Source organism: Nannospalax galili, unplaced genomic scaffold, assembly GCF_000622305.1.
Source record: "Nannospalax galili isolate Female #2095 unplaced genomic scaffold, S.galili_v1.0 scaffold180, whole genome shotgun sequence".
Lineage (NCBI taxonomy): Eukaryota > Metazoa > Chordata > Mammalia > Rodentia > Spalacidae > Nannospalax > Nannospalax galili.
The window spans coordinates 275948-298206 of NW_008348199.1; the positions used below are offsets into that span (position 1 = coordinate 275948).

The 22259-nt window shown below is 48.8% G+C and overlaps 2 protein-coding genes across 13 annotated transcripts in view; one reads left to right on the top strand and one right to left on the bottom strand.

Moving 5' to 3' along the window:
* Cdpf1 (cysteine rich DPF motif domain containing 1) overlaps positions 1 to 6736 on the top strand; it is an 8017-nt gene extending 1281 nt beyond the window's left edge. For 3 of the 7 annotated variants that reach the window (XM_029569172.1, XM_008844681.3, XM_008844678.3), the window contains exons 2-4: positions 3419 to 3531; positions 4385 to 4496; positions 6175 to 6735. In XM_029569172.1, the coding sequence (XP_029425032.1) occupies positions 3419 to 3531; positions 4385 to 4496; positions 6175 to 6306 (357 nt within the window). In that variant the 3' untranslated portion in view covers positions 6307 to 6735. Of the gene's footprint in view, positions 1 to 322; positions 363 to 1424; positions 1974 to 2093; positions 2135 to 3418; positions 3532 to 4384; positions 4497 to 6174 lie in introns of those variants that run through there. The other 4 variants (XM_008844680.2, XM_008844682.2, XM_029569171.1 and 1 more) reach the window with 4 other exon arrangements.
* A 3982-nt stretch (positions 6737 to 10718) lies between these two features.
* The window catches only part of Ppara (peroxisome proliferator activated receptor alpha), a 72583-nt gene continuing 61042 nt past the window's right edge, over positions 10719 to 22259 (bottom strand). For all 6 annotated transcript variants that reach the window (XM_029569112.1, XM_029569111.1, XM_029569110.1 and 3 more), the window contains 3 exons: positions 20357 to 20559; positions 14636 to 15083; positions 10719 to 12478 (listed from right to left, as the gene is read on the bottom strand). In XM_029569112.1, the coding sequence (XP_029424972.1) occupies positions 12228 to 12478; positions 14636 to 15083; positions 20357 to 20559 (902 nt within the window). In that variant the 3' untranslated portion in view covers positions 10719 to 12227. The remainder of the gene's footprint in view (positions 12479 to 14635; positions 15084 to 20356; positions 20560 to 22259) is intronic.

Here is a 22259-nt window from a genome sequence, read left to right on the forward strand (position 1 = left end):
GGGGGCGGGGCGGGACCAGAGCCAGGCCTGGGGGCGGGGCCGCGCAGGCGCAGAGAGGCGAAGCCCGGGCGCTGATGGAGGCCGGGGCGGGGCCAGGCCTGGGGCGCTATGAAACGAGGCCTGTAAGGCGGGGCCGGGCAGTTGCTAGGGGGCGGGGCCTTGGGGGCCTAGGGCGGGACCGCGCAGGCGTAATGGGATGAGGCGACTGAGGCGAGGCCGGGGCACGGAAGTTGCTAGGCGACGAGCGCAGGCCCCAGCGGGCCAGGGCGGAGCTGCGCAAGCGCTTTGGGGAGGGGAGGGGAGGGGAGAGGCGGGGGGGGGGGGCGCTGTGAGGAGCAGGGCCCCGGCTGCAGTGGGAAGCGGTGAGTGCGCGCGGGTGGCGGGTGGCGGGTTGCCGCTTGCCGCGAGTGTCCACGGTTCCAGGCAGAGCCTGGAGTACCCGGAGACCCGCGAGGGAGCTGGGAGAGGGGCAGATCCTGCGGAGGTCGCAGGTCCCCCTGACCGCCAACTGTCACCCGCTGCTCCGCGAGGGCCTGGGACGTGCGCACCCAGAATAGAGTTTTGTTTCAGAAATCATTGCACATGGTCCAGCTCCGTAGCTCCTTCTTCAGAACTGCAGGGACGTGCAGCAGACCCTAGGGTCAGAGGAGCGTGCATCCGGGTGGGATGTTCGGGGACTTTGACAGGCAGCCCATCCCAGGTTCAGAGGAGCATTGGGGTGGTATGGAAGGGGACCTTGACAGGCAGCACACCCCAGGTTCGGGGGAGTGTGCATCCTGGGTGGGATGGAAGGGGACCTTGACAGGTGAGTAGGAATTCCAACAGTGCTGAGTAATTAGGGATCATGTGGTTTCCTGAACTCACCACACAGCTGCGGTTGCAGAGGGAGCACCTAGCCAGTAATCTAAGGAGCACAGGGCCTGGGAGACCTAGACAGATGGAAGTGTGGGGGAGCGCCAAACAGCTAAAAGCTTTAATGAAATACTGTATACCAGACACCTTAAGTGAACCAGGAGAGCCCATGGGAATCTCATACTTCCGGGAAATGGCAGGGAAGAATGCTCTAGGGCAAGTGAAAATGTCCTGCATCCAGGAAAAGGAATGGAAGCTCAGAGTACACTTGAACCTGTCCTGAAACAGCACCTGAGAGGCCAACATATCACACCTAAGCACAAGTAATGCTAGAGAAATTTGAAGCCAGTAACAGCAGCCAGGAAACCCCCAACCCACCTCAATGATTGACTGGATTAATTCCTTACCACACAACAAAGGCCTGCCACACAAATCCATTCTCTAGCCCAAATACTGCTTACCCCTACTACCTTACAAATTCAGCTTACAACCCTAACAGACACGACAGGTGAGTAGGAATTCCAACAATGCTGAGTAATTTAGGGATCCTGTGGTTTCCTGAACTCACCACACAGCTGCGATTGCAGAGGGAGCACCTAGCCAGTAATCTAAGGAGCACAGGGCCTGGGAGACCTAGACAGATGGAAGTGTGGGGGAGCGCCAAACAGCTAAAAGCTTTAATGAAATACTGTATACCAGACACCTTAAGTGAACCAGGAGAGCCCATGGGAATCTCATACTTCCGGGAAATGGCAGGGAAGAATGCTCTAGGGCAAGTGAAAATGTCCTGCATCCAGGAAAAGGAATGGAAGCTCAGAGTACACTTGAACCTGTCCTGAAACAGCACCTGAGAGGCCAACATATCACACCTAAGCACAAGTAATGCTAGAGAAATTTGAAGCCAGTAACAGCAGCCAGGAAACCCCCAACCCACCTCAATGATTGACTGGATTAATTCCTTACCACACAACAAAGGCCTGCCACACAAATCCATTCTCTAGCCCAAATACTGCTTACCCCTACTACCTTACAAATTCAGCTTACAACCCTAACAGACACGAGAAAGACCAACGGAACAATCTTCTGTCAAGAATCAAAATAATCAATAGATCTAAAACCAGGTATGACTCAGAGTGAACCTATCAGATGGGAGGTTTAAAGATATTTTTATTTTATGTGTATGAGTGTATTGGCCTGCATGCATATAAAAACACCTGTGTAAGAAAGACCAAAGGAACAATCTTCTGTCAAGAATCAAAATAACCAATAGATCTAAAACCAGGTATGACTCAGAGTGAACGTATCAGATGGGAGGTTTAAAGATATTTTTATTTTATGTGTATGAGTGTATTGTCCGGGTGTATGTAAGTGTACCTGTGTCATGCAACGCCCACGGAGGTCGGAAGAGGGTATCAGATTCCCTTGGAACTGGGGTTATGGATGGTTGTTAAGCTGCCATGTGGGACTCAAACCTGGGTCCTCTGTAAGAACACCCAGTGCTCTTAATCACTGAGCCATCTCTCCAGTCCCCCAGGTGGGAAATTTAAAATAAGCATGGTTAATGTGTTAAGCCCAGTTAAAAAGGACACATAATTTGCAAAGATAGTTGGGGGTCAGAAGAGAAGGAAATGATAGGAAAAAACCACAACAAAACAGCAGGGATGAAGACTGCCTTCAAAAGGCTGTTGGTTGGTTTGAATGAAGTTTGAGCATGTGAACATAGGTCTATAGAGATTATCCCAACTGGGGCCAGTGAGATGGCTCCTCGGGTAAAGGTGTCTGCTGCCAATCCTGACCCGAGTTTGATGCCCAGATCCATGTGGTGGAAGGAGAGTTCTGACTTCAGATGTGCCTTATATGGCACATGTACACCACATAAAATAAATAGAAATGCATAAAGATTTGGGCCAGCAAGCTGGTTCTGGAGTCAAAAGTGCTTACTGCTAAATCTTGATGACCTGAGTTCAATCCCCAGGATCCACATAGTGGAAGACGAGAACTATAAGTTGCTCTCTGACCTCTGCACATAGTCTATGGGACATGTGCCACCCCCCCAAGTAAATAAATACATAAATGTAAAAAAGGATATTATCCAATTTATGTATGCAGGGGATGGAGTACATTGCTTTTTAAATTTTTATTTTTATTTTATGTGTATGAGTGTTATGTGTGCCTGCATGTATGTAAGTGCACCTGTGTTGTGCAGTGCCTTGGAGGTCAGAAGAAGGCATTAGATCCCCTAAAACTGGAGTTATGGATGGTTGTTAGCCACCATGTGGGTGCTGGGATTCGAACCTGGGTCTTCTGCAAGAACAGCCAGTGTTCTTAACCGCTGAGCCATCTCTCCAGCTCCAGAGAACATTCTTTTATAAACTAGCCCAGGAACAGTCCATCTTGTGCACTTGAAAATCCTGTGTGACATGAGCAGGTGTTACTAATGTGAACTTGAGGTTCCTTGTATGGAAGGGGGCTTGTGTTTTGTGGGTAAGACATGAGTGGGCAGAGGTGGTTTGAAGTGGGATAGTTCTTGGTTCAGTTGTGATGCCCCTGTCTCTTGGCCTTGCAGATGGTGTCCCAGGCAGAGCCCCACCCCCTGGGCATGTTTGAGTGCCAGCTTTGTGCCTTGACAGCTCCATACAGCTACGTGGGGCAGAAGCCCCCTGATACCCAGGCTGTTGTGTGAGTACGCACTCTGGGTCAGTGTTTGGGAGGTTCTGCCCAGGGTTGCTTGGCAGGTGGCATGTGGGCTGTGACACCTGGTTTGGGTATTGTGCTGTAGGTCTGCCTCTGCCTAGGCTCTAGATGCTCCAGATGTAGCCTGAAGAGGCCTCAGGCAATGTAAGAAGCCTGCTTGACTGCCAGGAGCCCCAGCCCATCCCTGAAGGTGCAGCTAAGAGTTAGACACCTACTCCAGCTATGGGGCAGAAGCCCTGTGGCTCAGGCCAACTCAGGAGCATGGTGGCTTCTTTATGTAGGACTGTGGCCTGTTGCTATCCTTGCTGGTGACACTTTCTAGGCAGGGTACAGCTCCTGAGGACCAGCTCCTCAAGGCTCTGCCCCTTGTAAGTTGGGAGCAGAGATGGTCCTGGACTTGTTTCTTGGCCTGTAGTTCATTTTTCATCAAATACCCCATGGGAATGCTGGCCAGTGTGGTACTTAAGTGGGACACAGTAGGCAGGTCCAGGCTCCAGTTCCTCTGCCTACCTGAGTCATCATGTCACTCTGCTGCTCTTACTCTGATGTACGGGTGGGTGAGATGTGGGACAGGGCAGAGGGTGCTTCTGGGGTTGTCAGGTACCCCCTTAGTGAGTCAACCTGGCTCTGAGGTGCACTGAGGGGCACCTTACAGAGCCAAGACTGGTCATATTTCAGTTCTGTCTTCCAGGTGCTGGCCTTTCTGCCACAGCTATGTAGCTAGCGCAGGCAGACTGGTCCAGCTTGCTGAGTCTGGGTGGATGTGAGGGCCCCAGACTCCTGCTGCTGCTGCACAGCCCTGCCATGGCTCACAGCTGAGTGTCCCTCCTTCCTGCAGCCTTCTGGAGGAGAGCTACATTATGAAGGATCCCTTCTCCTTGGACAAGGCCAAGTTCCTGGTCCTTGGTGCACGGTGCAGCATGTGTGGCAAACTGGTGTGTGTGGGCCCGGTGGGTATATTACTTGGCCTTAGGGTTCTGGGAACCTTCCAGTCACCAGGTGGGGAGAGGATGGAGGTTGTTTTCTTTTGTTTTGTTTTGTTTTATTTTGTTTTTTTGAGACAAGGTCTCCCTGTAGCCCAGCTGGCCTAAAACTCGCTATGTAGACCAGGCTGGCCTTGAATTCACAGAGATCTGCTTGCCTCTGCCTCCCAAGTGCTGGGATTAAAGGCATGTGCCAGAGGCCAGCTGGGTACTGGGGAGGGGCCAGTGAGGGCAGTGTGGGGCGGGCGGGGGGTCTTAGCCTTGGGTGAGTAGAGATGGATTCTAATGCTGGGTGAGTAGAGATGGATTCCAAGCTGTGGGCTTGGAGTGGACCTGGAGTCTGAAGACTCCAAGCACTTGTTAGGGGTACAGTGCACACAAGGGGAGTCTCAGCACAGGCGTGCCAAGAACAGTGCCTCCTTTTGCTGTCCAGTTGGTGATGGGATGGTGGCTGGAGTGGAAAATAGGGAAGTGGGTGTTTGAGGCTCACAGAGAACACCTGGGAAGTTAAGCCTAGAAAGGCGGACTGGGCTAATCTCTGAGAAGCCTCAGATGGTGCCCCTTAGATTTGTTGGTGAGCAGAAGTAGGGGTGGCCCCAGGCATCTTCCCCTTTCTTTGATTAAACTAAATAGTTTTTTAGCAAGGGGATCTCCATGACAAGGGATTGCTTCTCAGAACTTCAAGAAGTAATAGTGTGCTAGCATGATAACACACCTGCAGTTCTTTGTTGTTTTTTGTTTTTTGTTTTTTTGGTCTTTTTGAGATAGGATCTCCCTGTAGCCCCAGCTGGCCTGGAACTTGCTGTGTAGACCAGGCTGGCCTTGAACTCACAGAGATCTGCCTGCCTCTGCCTCCCAAGTGCTGGGATTAAAGGCATACACCACCACGCCTGGCTCCACCAGCCATCACATTTTCATCTCACCCAGCAGGAAGGGACTGGGGAGCACATCCCTGTTCCTTTGAAAGGTGTGAGCAGGAGGTGGCTAGATGCCAATGACCACCCCCCACAAGACTTAGTCATGTGGCCATTTCTAGTCACAAAGGGGGACCAGGTGATGTTGCCCCAAGCTGGGCACTGGGTGCCAGGAACCTCCGCAGTTACAGCATTGAAAGCTGTGGAGGAAAACACTGTTGGACAGCTCTTGGCCTCTCGCTCAAACCAGCCACTCAGCTGTGGCCCCTTTTGTCTGTGGGGCTGCCCCTTCTGTCCCTTGCTGCACCAGGTAATCGCCAAGCCCCTGTCCACCTCTGAACATGACCTAGGCTGCAGCTTCCTACCCATTGGCATTACCTCTTGCTCAAACCAGCCACTCAGCTGTGGCCCCTTTAGTCTGTGGGGCTGCCCCTTCCGTCCCTTGCTGCACCAGGTAATCACCAAGCTCCTGTCCACCTCTGAACATGACCTAGGCTGCAGCTTCCTACCCATTGGCATTGCTTTCCTTGTGACAGAGCAGAGCCCCCAGGAGTCTCTGTCCTATCCCAGCTACTCCCCTGTATGTGGCCAGGCCTTCATTGCCCCTTCTGTGGCTGCTGCCTCTCCCTGTGCCTTCTGGGGGCCCTGGCCAGCCTCCCGCATGTGGTCCAGGGCTCGTGCTGGACCCCAGTGCCATGTCCCCAGTGTTCCAGCCTTGCTCTCTCCCTCAGGAGTGCAGCCTGTTCTACTCCAGGAGGTTCTGCCTCCCCTGCGTCCAGGAGAACATCAGTGCCTTCCCTGAGGAAATCCAGCAAGACCTGAAGAGGAGAACTCCGTCCCAGAGGCCTTCCAGCCAACCCTGATGTGGGAGGGCACAATGCGCTGTGTAGCACTGTGGGCTTGCCTGGGACCTCAGCTGGGAGCTGTGTATCTGGCCTTCTCTGCACTGCTGTGTACAGCACTGCAGCCCCAGGGACTGGGGAGCCACGTGAGGACGGGACATCAGGAGTAGACCAGCCGGCTGGAGTGAGGGAGAGGGAGGCCCTCCGGTGGACAGTTGGCTGACACCTCTTGTATATGTACCTGTGGGGAGACACCCAGCTGCTCAGGGACTTCTCAGTAACATGGTCATTTGTCTCTAAGGAAATCAGCATCTGAAGCTGTACCTGCAGCAGGCCGGACGGCATAGAGATTTACTTCCGGCCGTGTGACACCTGGGAAATGTTTTAAAGCCTGGTTGTGTATTATATTTATAATTAAAAACTCAAAGAATCAGCTAATGGTTTGAGTAACCCTTTCACTGACACACTTGGACAGTCAGTATTCCTCTTGTCTGGACCAGCAGTGGGTTACAAAGATTCCACGGACACTGTATCAGCCACAGGGAAGGTAATCCCACAGACACTGTGGCTAGCGGGGGGGTTGGATAAGGAGGATCCCATAGATCCCGGGGAAGCTGACGTCAGCCTCTGGCCTTTGTGACCTATGGTGCCTGCCCCAGCTCAGGCCCAGTTCCTTTCTCATGAGCCCCCAAGCCACATGCTGTAGGCTTCCTTCATGCACCCTCTCAAAATCCCTCAGTCCCTGTGAAGTCCAACCTCCGAGCATGCAGATGTGGACGACATGGGGTCTACAGGCTCTTGGGTTCTGTTCAATTTTGGTGAAGATGAGGCTGTCCTGCCTTATGTTATAATCGCTGAGGGATGTCTGGGGAGAGCGATGAAGAGCCTTTTCTGACTGATGTGTTCTGGATTTTATTTTAACATGCCCATACTTTTTTATTTTTATTTTTTGAGACAGGGTCTCCCTATAGCTCCAGCTGGCCTGGAACTAACTAGGTAGACCAGGCTGGCCTCCATCTCACAGAGATCCTCCTGAGTGCTGGGACTAAACTTGTGCGTTAACCATGTCCAGCAGATGTCCATACTTAAAAAAAAAATTTATTTTTATTTTATTGCCTGCATGTGTGTAAGTGCACCCGTATCATGCAATGCCTGTGGAGGTCAGAAGAGGGTATCAGATCGCCTGGAACTGGAGTTAGGGACCACTTCTTAGCCACCATGTGGATGCTGGGAAGCAGACCTGAGTCCTTTGTAAGAGCAGCCAGTGCTCCTAACCGATGAGCCATCTCTCCAGCCCCAGATGCCTGCACTTTTAAAAGCTTCCTGTTTCATGTACTTAGGATGCACAGATGTCATGTTTTGGGTTACACGGTCCCAAATTCCTTCTACCTACTGAAGGACAAAAAGGGACCTTTATGTGAAAGCATGGTGAGGTAGGTGTGCAAAGCACACCCCACAGCCGGGGCCTGGTCTGTGCACACCAGCCTTGTCTCAGCATTATGCAAAATGTAAGCTTTAAAAATAGTTTATTTTTTAAAACCATTAAGGCAGAACTGTACCCTGAAATTAACTCTTTACATTCATCAGTCTTACAGTAGGACATTCCAAACGTAAGTTCCCATAAATTCAGGATATAAATCAATACATACAGCCAGTTCAATCTCCTATTGGGAAAACAAAAAAGGCCCAAGATTTTAAAAAATAATTAAGGTTATGTTACAGCCATTTTCTAATTGCCTGGAACCAATCAGTGCATGTGACTAGAAAAATTATCTTTGCCCTCTGTGCACACCCTGGATTCCTGAGGTCCTGGGTGTTCTCATACCCAGAAAGAGCTGGAAGGTCAGAGAGGCCAGCTGAACAATATCCTATCAGAACTGCCTGTTTACCACAGAGGAAAGGGCCACAAGTCCCCAGGTCTGAGAGAACAAGGCACTGACGACAGCAGTGAGCAGGCGGCAGGAACCTGGCTCAGACTTGCTTTGGAAATGTGCACACCCTCACCTGTGTCTGTCCCCTTGTGTTCTAGTGTAATGGCACAGGGTCTTAGAGGGTGTCAGAAGACGCACCAAGAAGAAATGAGTCAGGACACTGGGCGTGCCGTGGGGGACACAAGAAGAGTTCAGATTGCTGGAGTTCTTTGGTAACAACCCATAGGTAGTCATTCCCTGAAGAGCAGACCACTGTTAACCAGATAACCACTGTTAGTTAACCAGGCGGGACTAGTCAACGGTCTTGTTCAGAACGCTGTGGGGTGAGGTTGGTGACCTCCAGCCCAGGTTGGGAAGGCCTCAGCTGGTAGAAATGGACATAAGCAAACTGGTTGCGGAAAGAAAGTGACTGTAGGTGCGGAGTTACACCTTGGGAGTGGGCGGTGCGCGACGGGAGCAGTGACCAGCTCGGTGGGGCACACGTATGGGCAGTTGCACTTGAGTTCTTCTCTCTTCTTCCTCTGTGTCCAGCAGGTTCAAGAGCCAGGTTTATAACATACACAGCAATGAACTCCTGACTTAAAAGACTCCAGAAGATGGTTATTAGACACACGATCACAAGTTAGTCAACTACTTATATCAGGGTGCTTTTTTAAAAAAAAATTGAAATCATAGTATTCAAGATACAACTATTAATATTATTTTCATTCAGTGTAGAGAACGTAGTGACACTTAACACAAATAATACTGTAGTCTTTCTAGAAAGGGTGCTATATGGCAATCTATTGTGAGGTACATATCGTTTAGGAACTGGCTGTGCCTTTAAAAAAGTGAATTTTCTCAAAGTGACAATTTTACCTGGAAATGGCCAGCCAGTCCCTGATAGAGCCTGAAGCCTGGCCCAAAGTGGCTTAAAGCAGAGTTGAGTTCTGGAGGTCTGGGAGAGGTGCCTGAGTGCCCCCTATAGGCTGGGGAGCCAACAGGGTGGCCTGCTCCTGTCCTGGCCTCCCCACCTCCGGGGGCCCTCGCAATACCAGGGTGGCCTGTGCCCCGGCCCTCGAGACAGGGCATCCTGTCCACTGAACGAATGGATTTAATGCTGGGAGGGGAAGTAAGCGAGCGAGAGAAAGAGGCTGGTCTATTCCCTTCTCAATAGAGAACTGGAGGGTTTCCACATTTGACCCAAACTGGCAAACCTTTAAATAAGATAAAATAAAATAAAATGACCCCAGAGTTCAATTCGCTAATATGTAAAACTGGATTTTTCCTCTCTTCTTTTTGGCTAGCTAAGCACCTGACGATCACTAAAGTACCAGTGCTGTCAGCTGCTTGGTCAAGATATGACACTGACCGTGGATGCAGTTTGGTCCACCGTGGTTGGCACGGGACCCCGGAAGGATGTGTCATGTCTGAATCGCACTATGCAGCCTCTCTCCCCTGACAAAGGGGGTCTCTGCGGGGAGCAAAGCAACCAACTCTACTGAAACTCAGATTGAAAATGACTAGAAGCTGACGGAGACTCGATGGCTGGGTCTGTCAGGGGTCCCAGACTGGTGACAGGTAGGGTGGTGGCACTGGCATCTTGCATTCTACCCTGAGAAGGGGTCGCACCCTTGCCTATTGAGCCTACCCCTCAGGAGCAAAACCACAGAAGCTACTGTGTTCCACAGAGTGGGGAACACACTGGCTCAGTGGGGAGTATTGTTAAGCTAATCTTTAGATGAAATAACAGCCTGTGACCCCCAAACGCAGGACAAGCCCCAGCCCTGTGCTCTCCTAGCAGGGGAGTTAGCCCCACAGGAAGGGGCAGGGACTAGACAAGCCATGCGACTCAAAAGCAGGATCTTCCAGAATCAGTGCAAGGTGAGAGGAGGAAGGAGAGAGAGAGGAGGAAGGGAGGAGGAAGGGAGGAAGCAAGCTCACAAGTGTGCCCATCTTTAAAACCATGTCCTGATCTTGTTTCACTTTGTTCCTAGCCAAAAATGTCATGGTGCTGATCTTGAGTATTTTCTCAGCATCAATCTTTTTTTTTCTTTGAAACAAGATTTCATGCAGTCAAGATCAACTTCGAACTTAATATGTATCTGAGGATGACCTTGAACTTTCAACCTCCTTAGCACTGGGATTACAGGCACCATCACACCCAGTTTTATGCAGTGCTTGGCCTTAAACCCAGGAGTTCATGAGGCTGGCAAGCCCTCTACCAACTGAGCTACATCCCTGCCCCTTGCCAGTATCAATCTTGATCATCCTTTTTTTTTTTTTTTTTTTGGTTTTTTTGAGACAGGGTCTCCCTGTAGCCACCTGTCTCTGCCTCCTGAGTGCTGGGATTAAAGGCGTGAGCCACCACGCCCAGCTTGATCATCCTTTTAAAAATTATTAATTTAATGTGTATGAGTGTTTCACCTGCATGTATTTTAGTGCAATGCCTGAGGAGGCTAGAAGAGGGCGTTGGATCACCTGGGATTGGAATTACAGACGATTTTTAGCCACTATGTGGGTGCTGGGAGCCAAAGCCAGGTTCTCTGCAAGAGTAGCCAGTGCTCTTAATCGCTGAGCCATCTCTCCAACCCTAATTCTGAACATTCTTTAACAAGAAATAATGACAATCTCAGAAGAGACAAATTTTCTACAGGTGAGGGAGCTGCAAAAGGCCGGACCTGGTCTGAAATGTGCAGCCACCCCTTGGAGGCCAGGTGCCAGTAGGCTCCCTGAGGTCCGGCAGAGGGACCACTGTGAATTCCTTGTGCAACAGTTTATCATAAGGCAGCCAATATTGCTTTCCCAGCGGACTGGCGGCTGAGTTGATCTTTAGGGCTAAAAGTAGTATTTTAGACGTTGAAAAAACTATATCTTGTATATGGTGGGAAAAGAACTTGACCATCTAATTCTTTGTAAAACAAAAATAATAATAACCAAGTGTTGTGAAATCTGGGACTGGGCACGACTACTAGGTGAAGGGTCTCTCACTTCGTCTTGTTCTCCAGGGTGAACAGCCCCTCCCAGCCTGGATGCTAAAGTCACTCTTCCCTCCTCCCCTCCAGGGAGCATCTATCACCAAGAGTTTTAAAAAAATACAAAGTGTCACTTTCAAAGGGAGCACAGTGAGGACAGAGGAGCTGCCAAAAGGGGTCTGGAGAAACGTTTATAAATCAATGTGAATTTGTCCCTAGAATCCCTGTCAAGCCCGCACACTGCCAGACCGGGCCAGTTGCAGCTGGACAAGAACAGAGGTGCAAGACAGAGAGTACTTGGTGCGTAGGGATCATCCTGTCTCTGCTTATCAGACACTGGCTTAAACCTCCTTCAGCTTCTTGAGATCTGGCTTTCTGGGATTGTCTATGCAAGCCTGGAAACAAGCTTTTTTACACATTGCTTGTAACCTCCCCAAACGTAAACCGAACCAAGAAGACAACGGGGCTGCATTTTGATAGCTTATCAATCCATTCTTGATGTCTCTTACTCCTATGGCTAAAATGAAGACCACTGTGTTTCTTCAGAGCTAGGAAACAGAACTCAAGTCTTCCCAATACATATTTTTGTCATGTTTAAATAGCCTCTGGCCACATCCTGTCTTTCAGGGTTTTAAAGGTTAAAAAGCGCTGATTCGTTTTTTTGGATTACAAGGGTATACACAGCCAGAAGGAAGGGGGGTAGGGAACAAAACACGGACTTTGATGTTACCCATTAATTAGTGGCCAATTACAAACATGATAGAGAGTTGGGCATTGATTAACATTGGGTCAGTTAATATCAGACTGGGGACTGTCATTTTCTGTAGTTTTCTGGATTCTAGTAGCCTGCAATCACCAGCAGGCTCACTCTCAGAAGTGCCAGTTGGAAAGGGAAAGATGGAGCAGAGGCTGGTTACCTAGGCTCAGTCCTCTCCATCTGTGCAATTCCCTGCTGCTCTGGTCTCTCCTGTGCAGGGCCTGCCAACCTCAGAGGTCCATGGACAGTGCTGGCGCTCTCTCTCTCTCTCTCTCTCTCTCTCTCTCTCTCTCTCTCTCTTTAACAGTACATGTCCCTGTAGATCTCCTGCAACAGCGGGTGCAGGGCCGCATCTGACTCAGTCTTCTTGATGACCTGTACCAGCTGTGCATGCTCGGTGACCAGCTGCCGGAGGTCCACCATTTTTTGGAGAAGTTTTGGGAAGAGAAAGGTGTCATCCGGGTGGTTGCTCTGCAAGTGGAGCTTGAGCACGTGCACGATCCCCTCCTGCATCTTCTCAATGTATCCTATGTTTAGAAGGCCGGGCCGATCTACGCTCAAAAGAAGAAAGACATCTGAGTGTGGCCTCTGGAGAGCTGCTGGTCAGCAGAGGAGCCAAGAGGGCCCGCTTCATGCAGACCTGCTGAGGCGGCAACGTAACGGAGGCCGGAGGGACTCTTCCATAGTCATTGGGTCTGATGGGAACAGGACTGACACGCCTCCCTACTCACAGGACCAGCCCACAGTGCCACCTCTCATCCCCTTATGGTACAGCTTCTCCTTTTGGATTTACCTGTCGACCCCCAAACTGAGAGGGGCAGCCATGCACCCTGGCCATGCCGCAGCTTTGTATAATATGGAAAATGAAGTGATTCTCTCAGGACAAAGCCATGCATTGAGTTTCCCACCAGCAGTTAAGGTGTGTGGCTCTGAAAGACTCAGCTTCGTGCCTTAGAGAGAGGACCACTACAGGTGCCTTCTAACGAAGCCCTGGTGAGAGCGGACCAAGAAGTGACCAGGGCCGGGGCACTGTGGTTGGACAGCATGACAAGGAGCCCCCAGAGTGGGGAAAGGGCAGGGTAGGTGTACCACTGCCCACACCAGCTGGCCTGCCTGGGGCAGTCTCAGGTCCCAGTCCATCCAATCAGCTGTGCGCTTTAATCTCCATCTGCCTGTCACTAGGACCTTAATGGCTGCTAATGATGTGGATTTTTATCTTCAGTGGTTTGGGTTATAAAATAAATACAACGACAGGTGTGTGTGTGTGTGTGTGTGTGCGCGCGCGCGCACACACACACATGTTCCTCAGGTACCATCCATATTGTTTACTTGAGAGACAGGTCTCTCCCTGGCCTGGAACTCATCAAGTAAATTAGACTGGCTGTCCAGCCGGCCCCTGGGATCTGCATGTTGCTGCCTCCACAGCACTGGGATTATGAAGTTTGCTCCCACACTCAGTGTTATTTTTTTTCCTGTGTGGATTCTGGATTTGAACTCAGGTCCTCACACTTCTGTGGCCAGCACTTTACTGACTGAGCTATCTCCCCAGAAATTTTAAACTGAGAGAAAAAATGTAAATGATAGGAAATCCACCCATCATAATTTTAGCCCCACCATAACAAGCTCGCTATGTGTCCCACAGAGCAGTGTTCCCGGGGGGACCGTGGTTGTGTGGTTGTGAGATTCCGTGCGTGCCTACCTCTGCTCTGGCTTCCTCCTCTCCCTGCTACACCTCCGTCACACAGAAGGACACTGACAACTGTAGAACTGAATTGTTCTCAGGAGCATAAGGACGTCTTCCATCCAGCCAGTAGGTGACAAGGGCACAGACGGAGTAAACCATGGAGGGCAGAATGGCTCCTGGCAGTCAGGAAGGACTGTCACCCATAGGTCCATGCCAAGGCCAGGCAAGGTCATCTGGGTTTACAGTAGGTGAATGACCTTTCTCGACCAGAGACAGGGCTATTTAAAGGAGGGCGATGCTGAGCCAAATATCTGGGGCTTCAGGGCCAGCTTCCCCAGAGAGGCCCGGCTCCTCCTTCCCTGGGGTAATCTATTCTGGCAGGGCAAGCATTGCAACTGCTTCCAGTTAGTGCTGATACTTGTCACTCTATGTTAGTGTAAGTACTGCTGACAGTGACAACATTGAGCTACATCTGCACTGCACTTCGTAGGCTATCGTCTAGCTGTTATTATTATTATTGTTATTATTATTGTCTTTTTGAGACAGGGTCTCCCTGTAGCCCCAGCTGGCCTAGAACTCACTATGTAGACCAGGCTAGCCTTGAAGTCAGAGCTCTGCCTGCCTCTGCCTCCTGAGTGCTGGGACTAAAGGAGTGTGCCAACATGCCCAGCTAACTGTAATAATTATTAATAGTGCAAGACTATCCATAATATCATATTACCATCCATCATTGTTAACCTGCTTATGATATTCAATATAATTATAATGTTATCAACCAAGTATATTTTATGTAATATACCAATGTACATTTGTAGATATCATAATAATAACACATAACCTATAACAGGTACAGTTCCCATTTAATTCTACTCAGTGGTAACTCAGGCTCAGATGCTGTCCCCTCCTGCCAGTGCCCACTTCACTGTAACAGAACCCAGGCTGGCCCTGTATTGACAACCATCAGGCTCTTCAAGACGGGAGCCTTTAAGTGGCCTGACACCGGCAGATCAAGTCAACCACTTACCTCCACAACAAATTATAGCAGCCACGAAAAGGGAGATATCGCTGTCATCCAGTTCCAGGGCATTAAACTTCATGGCAAAATCAAACTTGGGTTCCATGATATCACAGAACGGTTTTCTTAGGTTCTTTAGGAACTCACGCGTGATGAAGCCGTTGCCATAGGCTATCAGCATCCCGTCTTTGTTCATCAGAGAAGACAGCATTGTGAATATGGCCTCATACACTCCATACTTTAGCAAAGTGACTTGGTCATTCAAGTCCAAATTTGCAAAGCCTGGGATGGCCTTGGCGAATTCTGTAAGCTCGGTGACGGTCTCCACGGACATGCACTGGCAACAGTGGAAGATGCGGACCTCTGCCTCCTTGTTCTGGATGCCGTCGGCCACCATCTTGGCCACCAGTGTCTTCTCGGCCATACACAAGGTCTCCATGTCATGTATGACAAAAGGCTACAAAGAAATTGCTAAAATAAGTGACAATCCCCAACAAGCTGTCAATCCTCTTAGACATCTGTGGACTAAGGAGCAGTTCGAATCCCTAAGCCTGGTGTTAGGACAGTGCAACACAGTCCTATCCTTGGACAACTTCAAAATTCGAGAACACTACCCATGTAAATCAGTAAGGTAAGAGTTGTCACTGTCTGACTTTGGGTAGAGATCTCAGTACTAAGAAATGAAAGTACTGACTTTGGCAGTAAAATGTTAGCAAACTCCTTTAAAATTTTATTATAGTCCCCAGACTCCTAAATACTACCGGAGTAGCATAAAAATGTAATAATTCCTAATTTACCTTTATAAACTTTGAAGGCAACCACTATTACTTTTAATGTTTTATATCATACCTGTTTATTTGTTTGTTGTTGTGTGCATGTGTGTGGGCTCAGGTGTGCCGCTGTTCATGCATGGAGGTCCGAGGACAACTTGCAGGACTCAGTTCATCCCTTTACTTGGTGGGACCCAAGACTGAACTCAGGTCTTCAGGTCTGACAGCAAGTGCCTTGTTATAAGTTACAGGCCACCTTGCTAGCCTATGACCAGCATTATTTAACACTGACTTTGGGTAAGTTTGACATGTAAATGTATGCTACTCATAAGACCTGTGTTTGCGTACAAATAAGCAGACAGGCCTTATTTGGCTTGTGGCGGGGGGGGTGTAGGGCTGCGTCCCAGGATGCCTTTCTCCCAGTACAGAAGAGACAGGTCTCATGTCAGTGTCCCATTCTGGAACAGAAGTCCCAGGCAGGATGCTTGCACTCTGCTGTCCCGGTACCTCTGCATGTACCTGTGATGCCAACTTGACAGGATTCAGAATCACTTCGGAGACACATCTCTGAGGGAGTCTGCGAGGACCTTTCCAGAGAGGTTTAACTGAGTGGGAAGGACCTCCCTGACTGTGGGTGGATCACTTCATGGCTGGGGCTCAGACTGAATTAAAAGGAGAAAGCCAGTGAGCATCAGCATCCACCTCTCTCTGCTTCTTGACTGCGTACACAACGTGACCAGCTGCTGCATGCTCCCACCACCGTGCCTTCCGTGTCATGATGGACACGCCTTGGAACTGTGAGCTAAAAGAAAGCTTTCCTTAAGTTGCTTTTGTTGGGTATTTTTTCATAGCAATGGGAAATGTAACTAACACAGTATCCAAAGGAAATGAAATTATATGACATTCCACATCTGCATAGCTACTGCCACACCATTCCCAACAGCCAAGATGTGGCATGAACCAACCAGGGTGTCCACCAGCAGATGAGCAGATATAGAGAAATGTGGCACACATACTCAACAGAATATCATTCAGCCACAAAAAGAAGGGAACCCTACACACTATTTGTGCCCAAGTGAATGTGACTGGGGGAGACCATGTTACGTGAAAGAAAGCAAGCCTGGACAGACAAACACCGCGTGTTCTCACTCACACGGAAGCTAAAGGCATTGATCTCACAGGAACAGAGCAGGGCAGTAGTTAGCAGAGAATTTGGAGAGAAGGTGGCGGGGACAGAGGGTGGTCTGATAATGGGCTCCGAAATCCAGTTAGACAGAAGGAACAGGTCCTAGTGTTCCATACCTGGTGCTGTTGATACCAGATGCATTACACATTCTGTAAGGAGTTTAAGGGGAATTTTAGTTTCTTGACACATGATAACAGGTATGTAAGATGATGGGCATGCTCCTCTGCTTTGATCAGTACCCATTTTGTATTTGTACCTCATTTGCATACCCTATCCTGTAAATGTGTGCAATTAAAGTTTAAAATGTTAAAAGAATGACCTAGTGGTGGCAGAACAGGGATTGCCATGTTTTTGCAGTCACTAAGCCCAGAAGGGTTAAATGTCGGGGGTGTCTGAGGAGAGCCAGCATGAACCTTGTCACTGGCCATCCACGTGCCATGTGGCAGAAATGACAGCACCCAAGGGATTCTGATTTATTGCATGGCACGGTCTTTCCCGCACATTGTCTCTGTCTTTGTCTGTCACACTCACATACACACACATGCATGCATACTAGCTCACTAATGAAGTGGCCATTCTAAGTGTCACCTGTTGGTGGGCAGAACAGATCACCTGGGAGGTGCCTGGCCCCCAGTCTGGGCTGTCAGAGCAGCTCCAGGAACCACAGGCAGATACACAGCCAGGGCACCTGGGATGCACCTGGCACAGAGACAAAGGAGGACGTGTAGGGATAAGCAATTGTTGTGAGGCGTTTATGTAGAGCTGGACCAAAAATGTGATTCCATATTGAGGAAGAGGAATTTAAAATGACCCATGAATGAGTGGAAACATCCAGAGGCAAAGCTCAGCGCCAAGTCATGGAGGAGCAGCCATCTCGTCTCAGAAGAGAAGACAAAGTTGCTTCCCAAAGCGTTAACAACAGGCCTGATAAATACTGTTTTGGATAGCTATGCTTCACACGAAACAGAAACTCCAATTTGAGGACAACATTCACAGGAGGCACTACAGAAATAGAGTGGGTCCTTTGTATTCAAGGATTCTACAACCTCCAAATCCAATACTCTCGGATAAAAAAAAAAAAATTATAGGGCAGGTGCTATGGCTTGGTGGGTAAAGGTGACAGGTCTGACGATCTGAGTTCAATCCCTGGGACCCGCACAGTGGAAGGAGGGAACCAACTCCTTTGGGTTGTCATCTGACTCCACACGCATGCCATGCCACATGTGCATGTACACCACACACACACACACACACACACACACACACACACACACACTCACACAAAATAAATAAATAAATTTAAAATGTTTTTAATAATTAAATATCTATTCTGAATATGGGTTTTTTTCTTTTTTTCTTTTTTTCTTTCTTTTTTTTTTTTTTTTTTTTGGTATTTTTAAGACAGGGTCTCCCTGTAGCCCCAGCTGGCCTGGAACTCACTATGTAGACCAGGCTGGCCTTGATCTCATAGAGATCTGCCTGCCTCTGCCTCCCGAGCGCTGGGACTAAAGGCGTGGCCACTGCGCCCAGCTCTAAACACATCCTTTATTCTTTCCACCGCAATGAGAAAGGGGCCCAGCTGCAGGTGACGGCTGGTGTGCCTCACTGATGTTCTGTTGGGGCCCCTCCGGGGCTGTTTGGTCATCCCAGCCTGGAACCTGATGAACCATCACTAAGTATTGGGGCACTGGGCAACAGGCCAAGTTAGATACATCAGGGCTGAATCCTGGTCTCCCTGATGGACCTCCCACCCTCAGAAGGGACTGCTTTCTCCATTGGGTAAAACACACAGACCGTGGCCTCTCTATTCTCACTGCAGCAACAAGACTGGAACTCTGCAGAAATACTAGGGCACTGAAGCTGCTGGTGGGAGCCTCACTGCCTGGCATTTCCCAGGCTGGGCACAGACAGGGATGGGGGTCTCACACCGGAGCAGTAAGCTCTGGGAAGCTAGCCAGCAGGCTGGGCAGGAAGATGAGGAGGCTAGACCTCTGACATGACACAGGATCTAGATGGGAGGTGACCCTGGTCTGGAGCCAACAGTGTAGGTCAAAAGCTGCTGGATACTGCTTCTGAAGTTGGTCCTGTGTAGACGTGTGTAGCAGGAACAGGATTTGGCTGCCCTAAGCCATTTGGATGTGTGTGTGTGTGTGTATGTGTGTGTGTATGTGTGTGTACACATATTCGTGTGGTGCACGGGTGTATGCAGGTGCTCAAGGAGGCTAGAGGTTGACATAGATGGTCTTCCTTAATCAATCTCTACTGTATGTTTTGAGACAGGGTTTCTCACTGAACCTGGAACTTCCTGACATAGCTAGGCTGACTGGCCAGCAATCCCAGTGATCCTCCGTCTCTGCCTCTCCAGCACCGATTACAGGTATTTCCGCCACAGCTGACTTTTATGTATGTGCTGGGGATTCGAACGCAGATTCTTATGCTTGTAGCACAAACACTGTCCCCACTGAGCCATCTTTCCAACACTTCCCTGTATTGTCACACCCCTCCCCCACCCCAAGACCATTGCTGTATCATTCATTTCCTTGTGAGTCCTGATTTACTCCACTCTGACAGAGGACAGTGGGCTCCCCACTAAGAGTTTTTGGAGATCTTTATGGAGAAATCAGAGGGAACTCAGAGGGAATCAAATAATCAAATTAACATCCAAGCACAGTATTGGGTTAAAAATAAAGATGACTCCTAAGTTTACTCTAAATTTCAAAGTTCAAGGGAGAAATAAAAGGTCTCAAGTAGAAGCTCTGAATTCCCAAGTTTGGGGTTAGTTATTACAGAAATGCAAACTTCCACCCTCTGATCCAGAAAGGCTGGTGTGAGCCTCTGGGGCCACCTGGCGTGGAATGTGCTGGGACCTTCTAAAATGCCTAGCCTTATTTCACTGGAGAATTCACTGAAGAATGGAAAGACTCAGTAAAAGAGAGGTTGGGCTTGTCATGAACCTAAGTAGTTTGTGAAATCCTTTATTTCACTGTGACTAAAAGTTCTAGCTTCTAATTCCCAGTGAGAAAGCTCCAAACTATTACTCAGCCCAAATTCAACCTGTTAAACCAGCTCATGGAATAAGGTAGGATGTCTGTGTGTGCCAAGAGAACTGGCCCGTCTTTGAAATGGCTTTTGACATCCTCCCTCAATGGATTCGGGCTTATTTAGGCTTATGTAGGGTAAAGGCAGTGGGTCATGGGCCAGGCAGGTGGTATAGGAGTTGGGGCCACAGAGATGGTGCAGAACTTTCCCCCAAACACAACCAGCTTCCTGTAAACAAAGGACCCTTCCCAAGGCCTGAGCCATGATGCCTTCACACTGAAGAAAGAGCAAGGTGACAGAGAAGGCAGGTGTCGGGGTGAAGGGAGGGCAGCACAGAGGGAGAATGGCTCTAGGGGAAAGGATAAAGGAGCGTTCTGAGTGGGAAGCGAATGGGTTTCATATCTGGGATTACAATAGGGATTAAAAATGTACTTAAGAAACACCCAGATACCGGGTGAGGTATTAACTAGATTATTTTTGGTGTATCAATTACAGAGTCATTATAATACCCTGGTTGCTAGGAGCACTGAGGCAAGCCCAGGCGTGAAGGCAGCTGTTGGTGTGAAGCTGCACCTTATAGAATGATCTGGAATAGTTCCATGGCCCTTCCTTTCCTTTTGGGATAAATACTATTTCCCTACTTAAACAATTTCTTCAATCATTCCCTGCCAGTCTGGCTAACACAGAGCCAAGGGTCACTTCAAGATGCCACCAAAGGGCTGCAGGGGCACCTACTGGGTTGTTGCTGGTCTTTCCCGCGAGGATGACTCGGGCCTTGACCTTGTTCATATTGAAGTTCTTCAGGTAAGCCTCGTGAATTCTCTTGGCCAGGGATTTGAGGTCTGCAGTCTCGGAGTCCTCCCGTTCACGTTCACAGGTCAGGGTTTCTGCTTCCAGCTTGGCTTTTTCAGATCTCGGCATTCGCCCAAAACGAATTGCTGGAGATGGGGTGGGGACGGGACCGAGGGAGATACAGACGTGAGCAAGGTGGGGGATGGCCGAGACAAAGACAAGGTGGGGGATGGCCGAGACAAAGACAAGGTGGGGGATGGCCGAGACAAAGACAAGGTGGGGGATGGCCGAGACAAAGACAGGTGAATGAATGAACGCTCACACCAGGCATGAGACCCGGACGGAGAGCTAACGGAAGGTAAACGCACGCCTCATTACGGCTGAACTTTCTACTATGGAGAAAGGGAAGCAACACAGTCACGCAGATGACCAGTGGCCGCTGTGAGCTAGGTCATCGACCTAAGGAGAAAGGGATGACTGTGAACTATCGATCATCTGTCAATCACCTATCAGCCATCCATCGATCCATCATCTATCTGTCATCTATCAATCATCTATCCATCATCTATCATCTATATTTATCAATTAGCTATCAATCATGTATCTACCTATTATCTATTCATCCATCATCTATCAACTACCAATCACCTACCTATCAATCATCTATCTACCGATAATCTCTATCACCTATTTGTTATCTATCTTTCATCTACTGTCAATAATCTACTTACCAATAATTTATCATCTATCAACTATTAATCATCTATCTATTATCCACCCATCTACCATCTATCTATCTATATCTATCTATCTATCTATATCTATCTATCTATCTATCTATCTATCTATCTATCTATCTATCTATCATCTATCATCTATCATTTATCAACCACCAATCACCTACCTATCAATCATCTAACTACCTATAATCTATCATCTATTTGTCATGAATCTATCTTTCATCTATCAACTATCAATAATCTATTTCCCAATCATCTATCATCTATCTATCATTTACCTTTCATCTATCAGCTAGCAATAATCTATCAATTATCTATCATCTATCTATCTATCTGTATTTTAAATATATCATGATTTCATTGCCTTCATAACAAAACTGGCTTCCAACTAGCTCACTGGCCCTTTCTCTTTCCTCCCAGTACATGATTCGTGATGCTCACATCTCTTAACGGCAGTCATTCTCTAAGATCTGCAGTTGGGCTCAACACACTCGAACCTCAGCACAATCTTCTTCGTAGTTTATTTTTTCAGTCTGCCCACGGTGGCCACTCTGCTTCCTGTCATAATGCTGCTTTTCCTGGGCACACAGAGAGCCCTTGCTCTGGTGCTGTGTTATGTTGTGAGACTGGTGCTAGCCACACTGTCTGCAGAAAGTGGGTTTGGTTTCAAGAATGTTCACCATGTTTGTAGGACCGCTATCAGCACAGAACAGACGTCTATTTATTTTACTTTATGTGTATGAGTGTATTGCACCTGTGTTGTGCAGTGCTGTGGCAGCCAGAAGAGGGCTTCGGATTCCCCTGGAACTGGAGTGAAGGACGATTCATAGCCGCCATGTGGGTGCTGGGAATCGAACCCGGGTCCTATGCAAGAGCAATCAGTGCTCTTAACTGCTGAGCCATCTCTCCAGCCCCAAGAGCTCTAATTTTTTAAGAACATATTTTATTATTTTTATGTATATGCGTTTATTGCCTGCATGTAGGTAAGTGGCCCATGTCGTGCAATGCCCGTGAAGGACAGAAGAGACTGTCGGATTCCCTGGAACTGGAGTTATGGACAGTTGTTAGCTGCCATGTGGGTGCTGGGATTCAAACCCAGGTCTTCT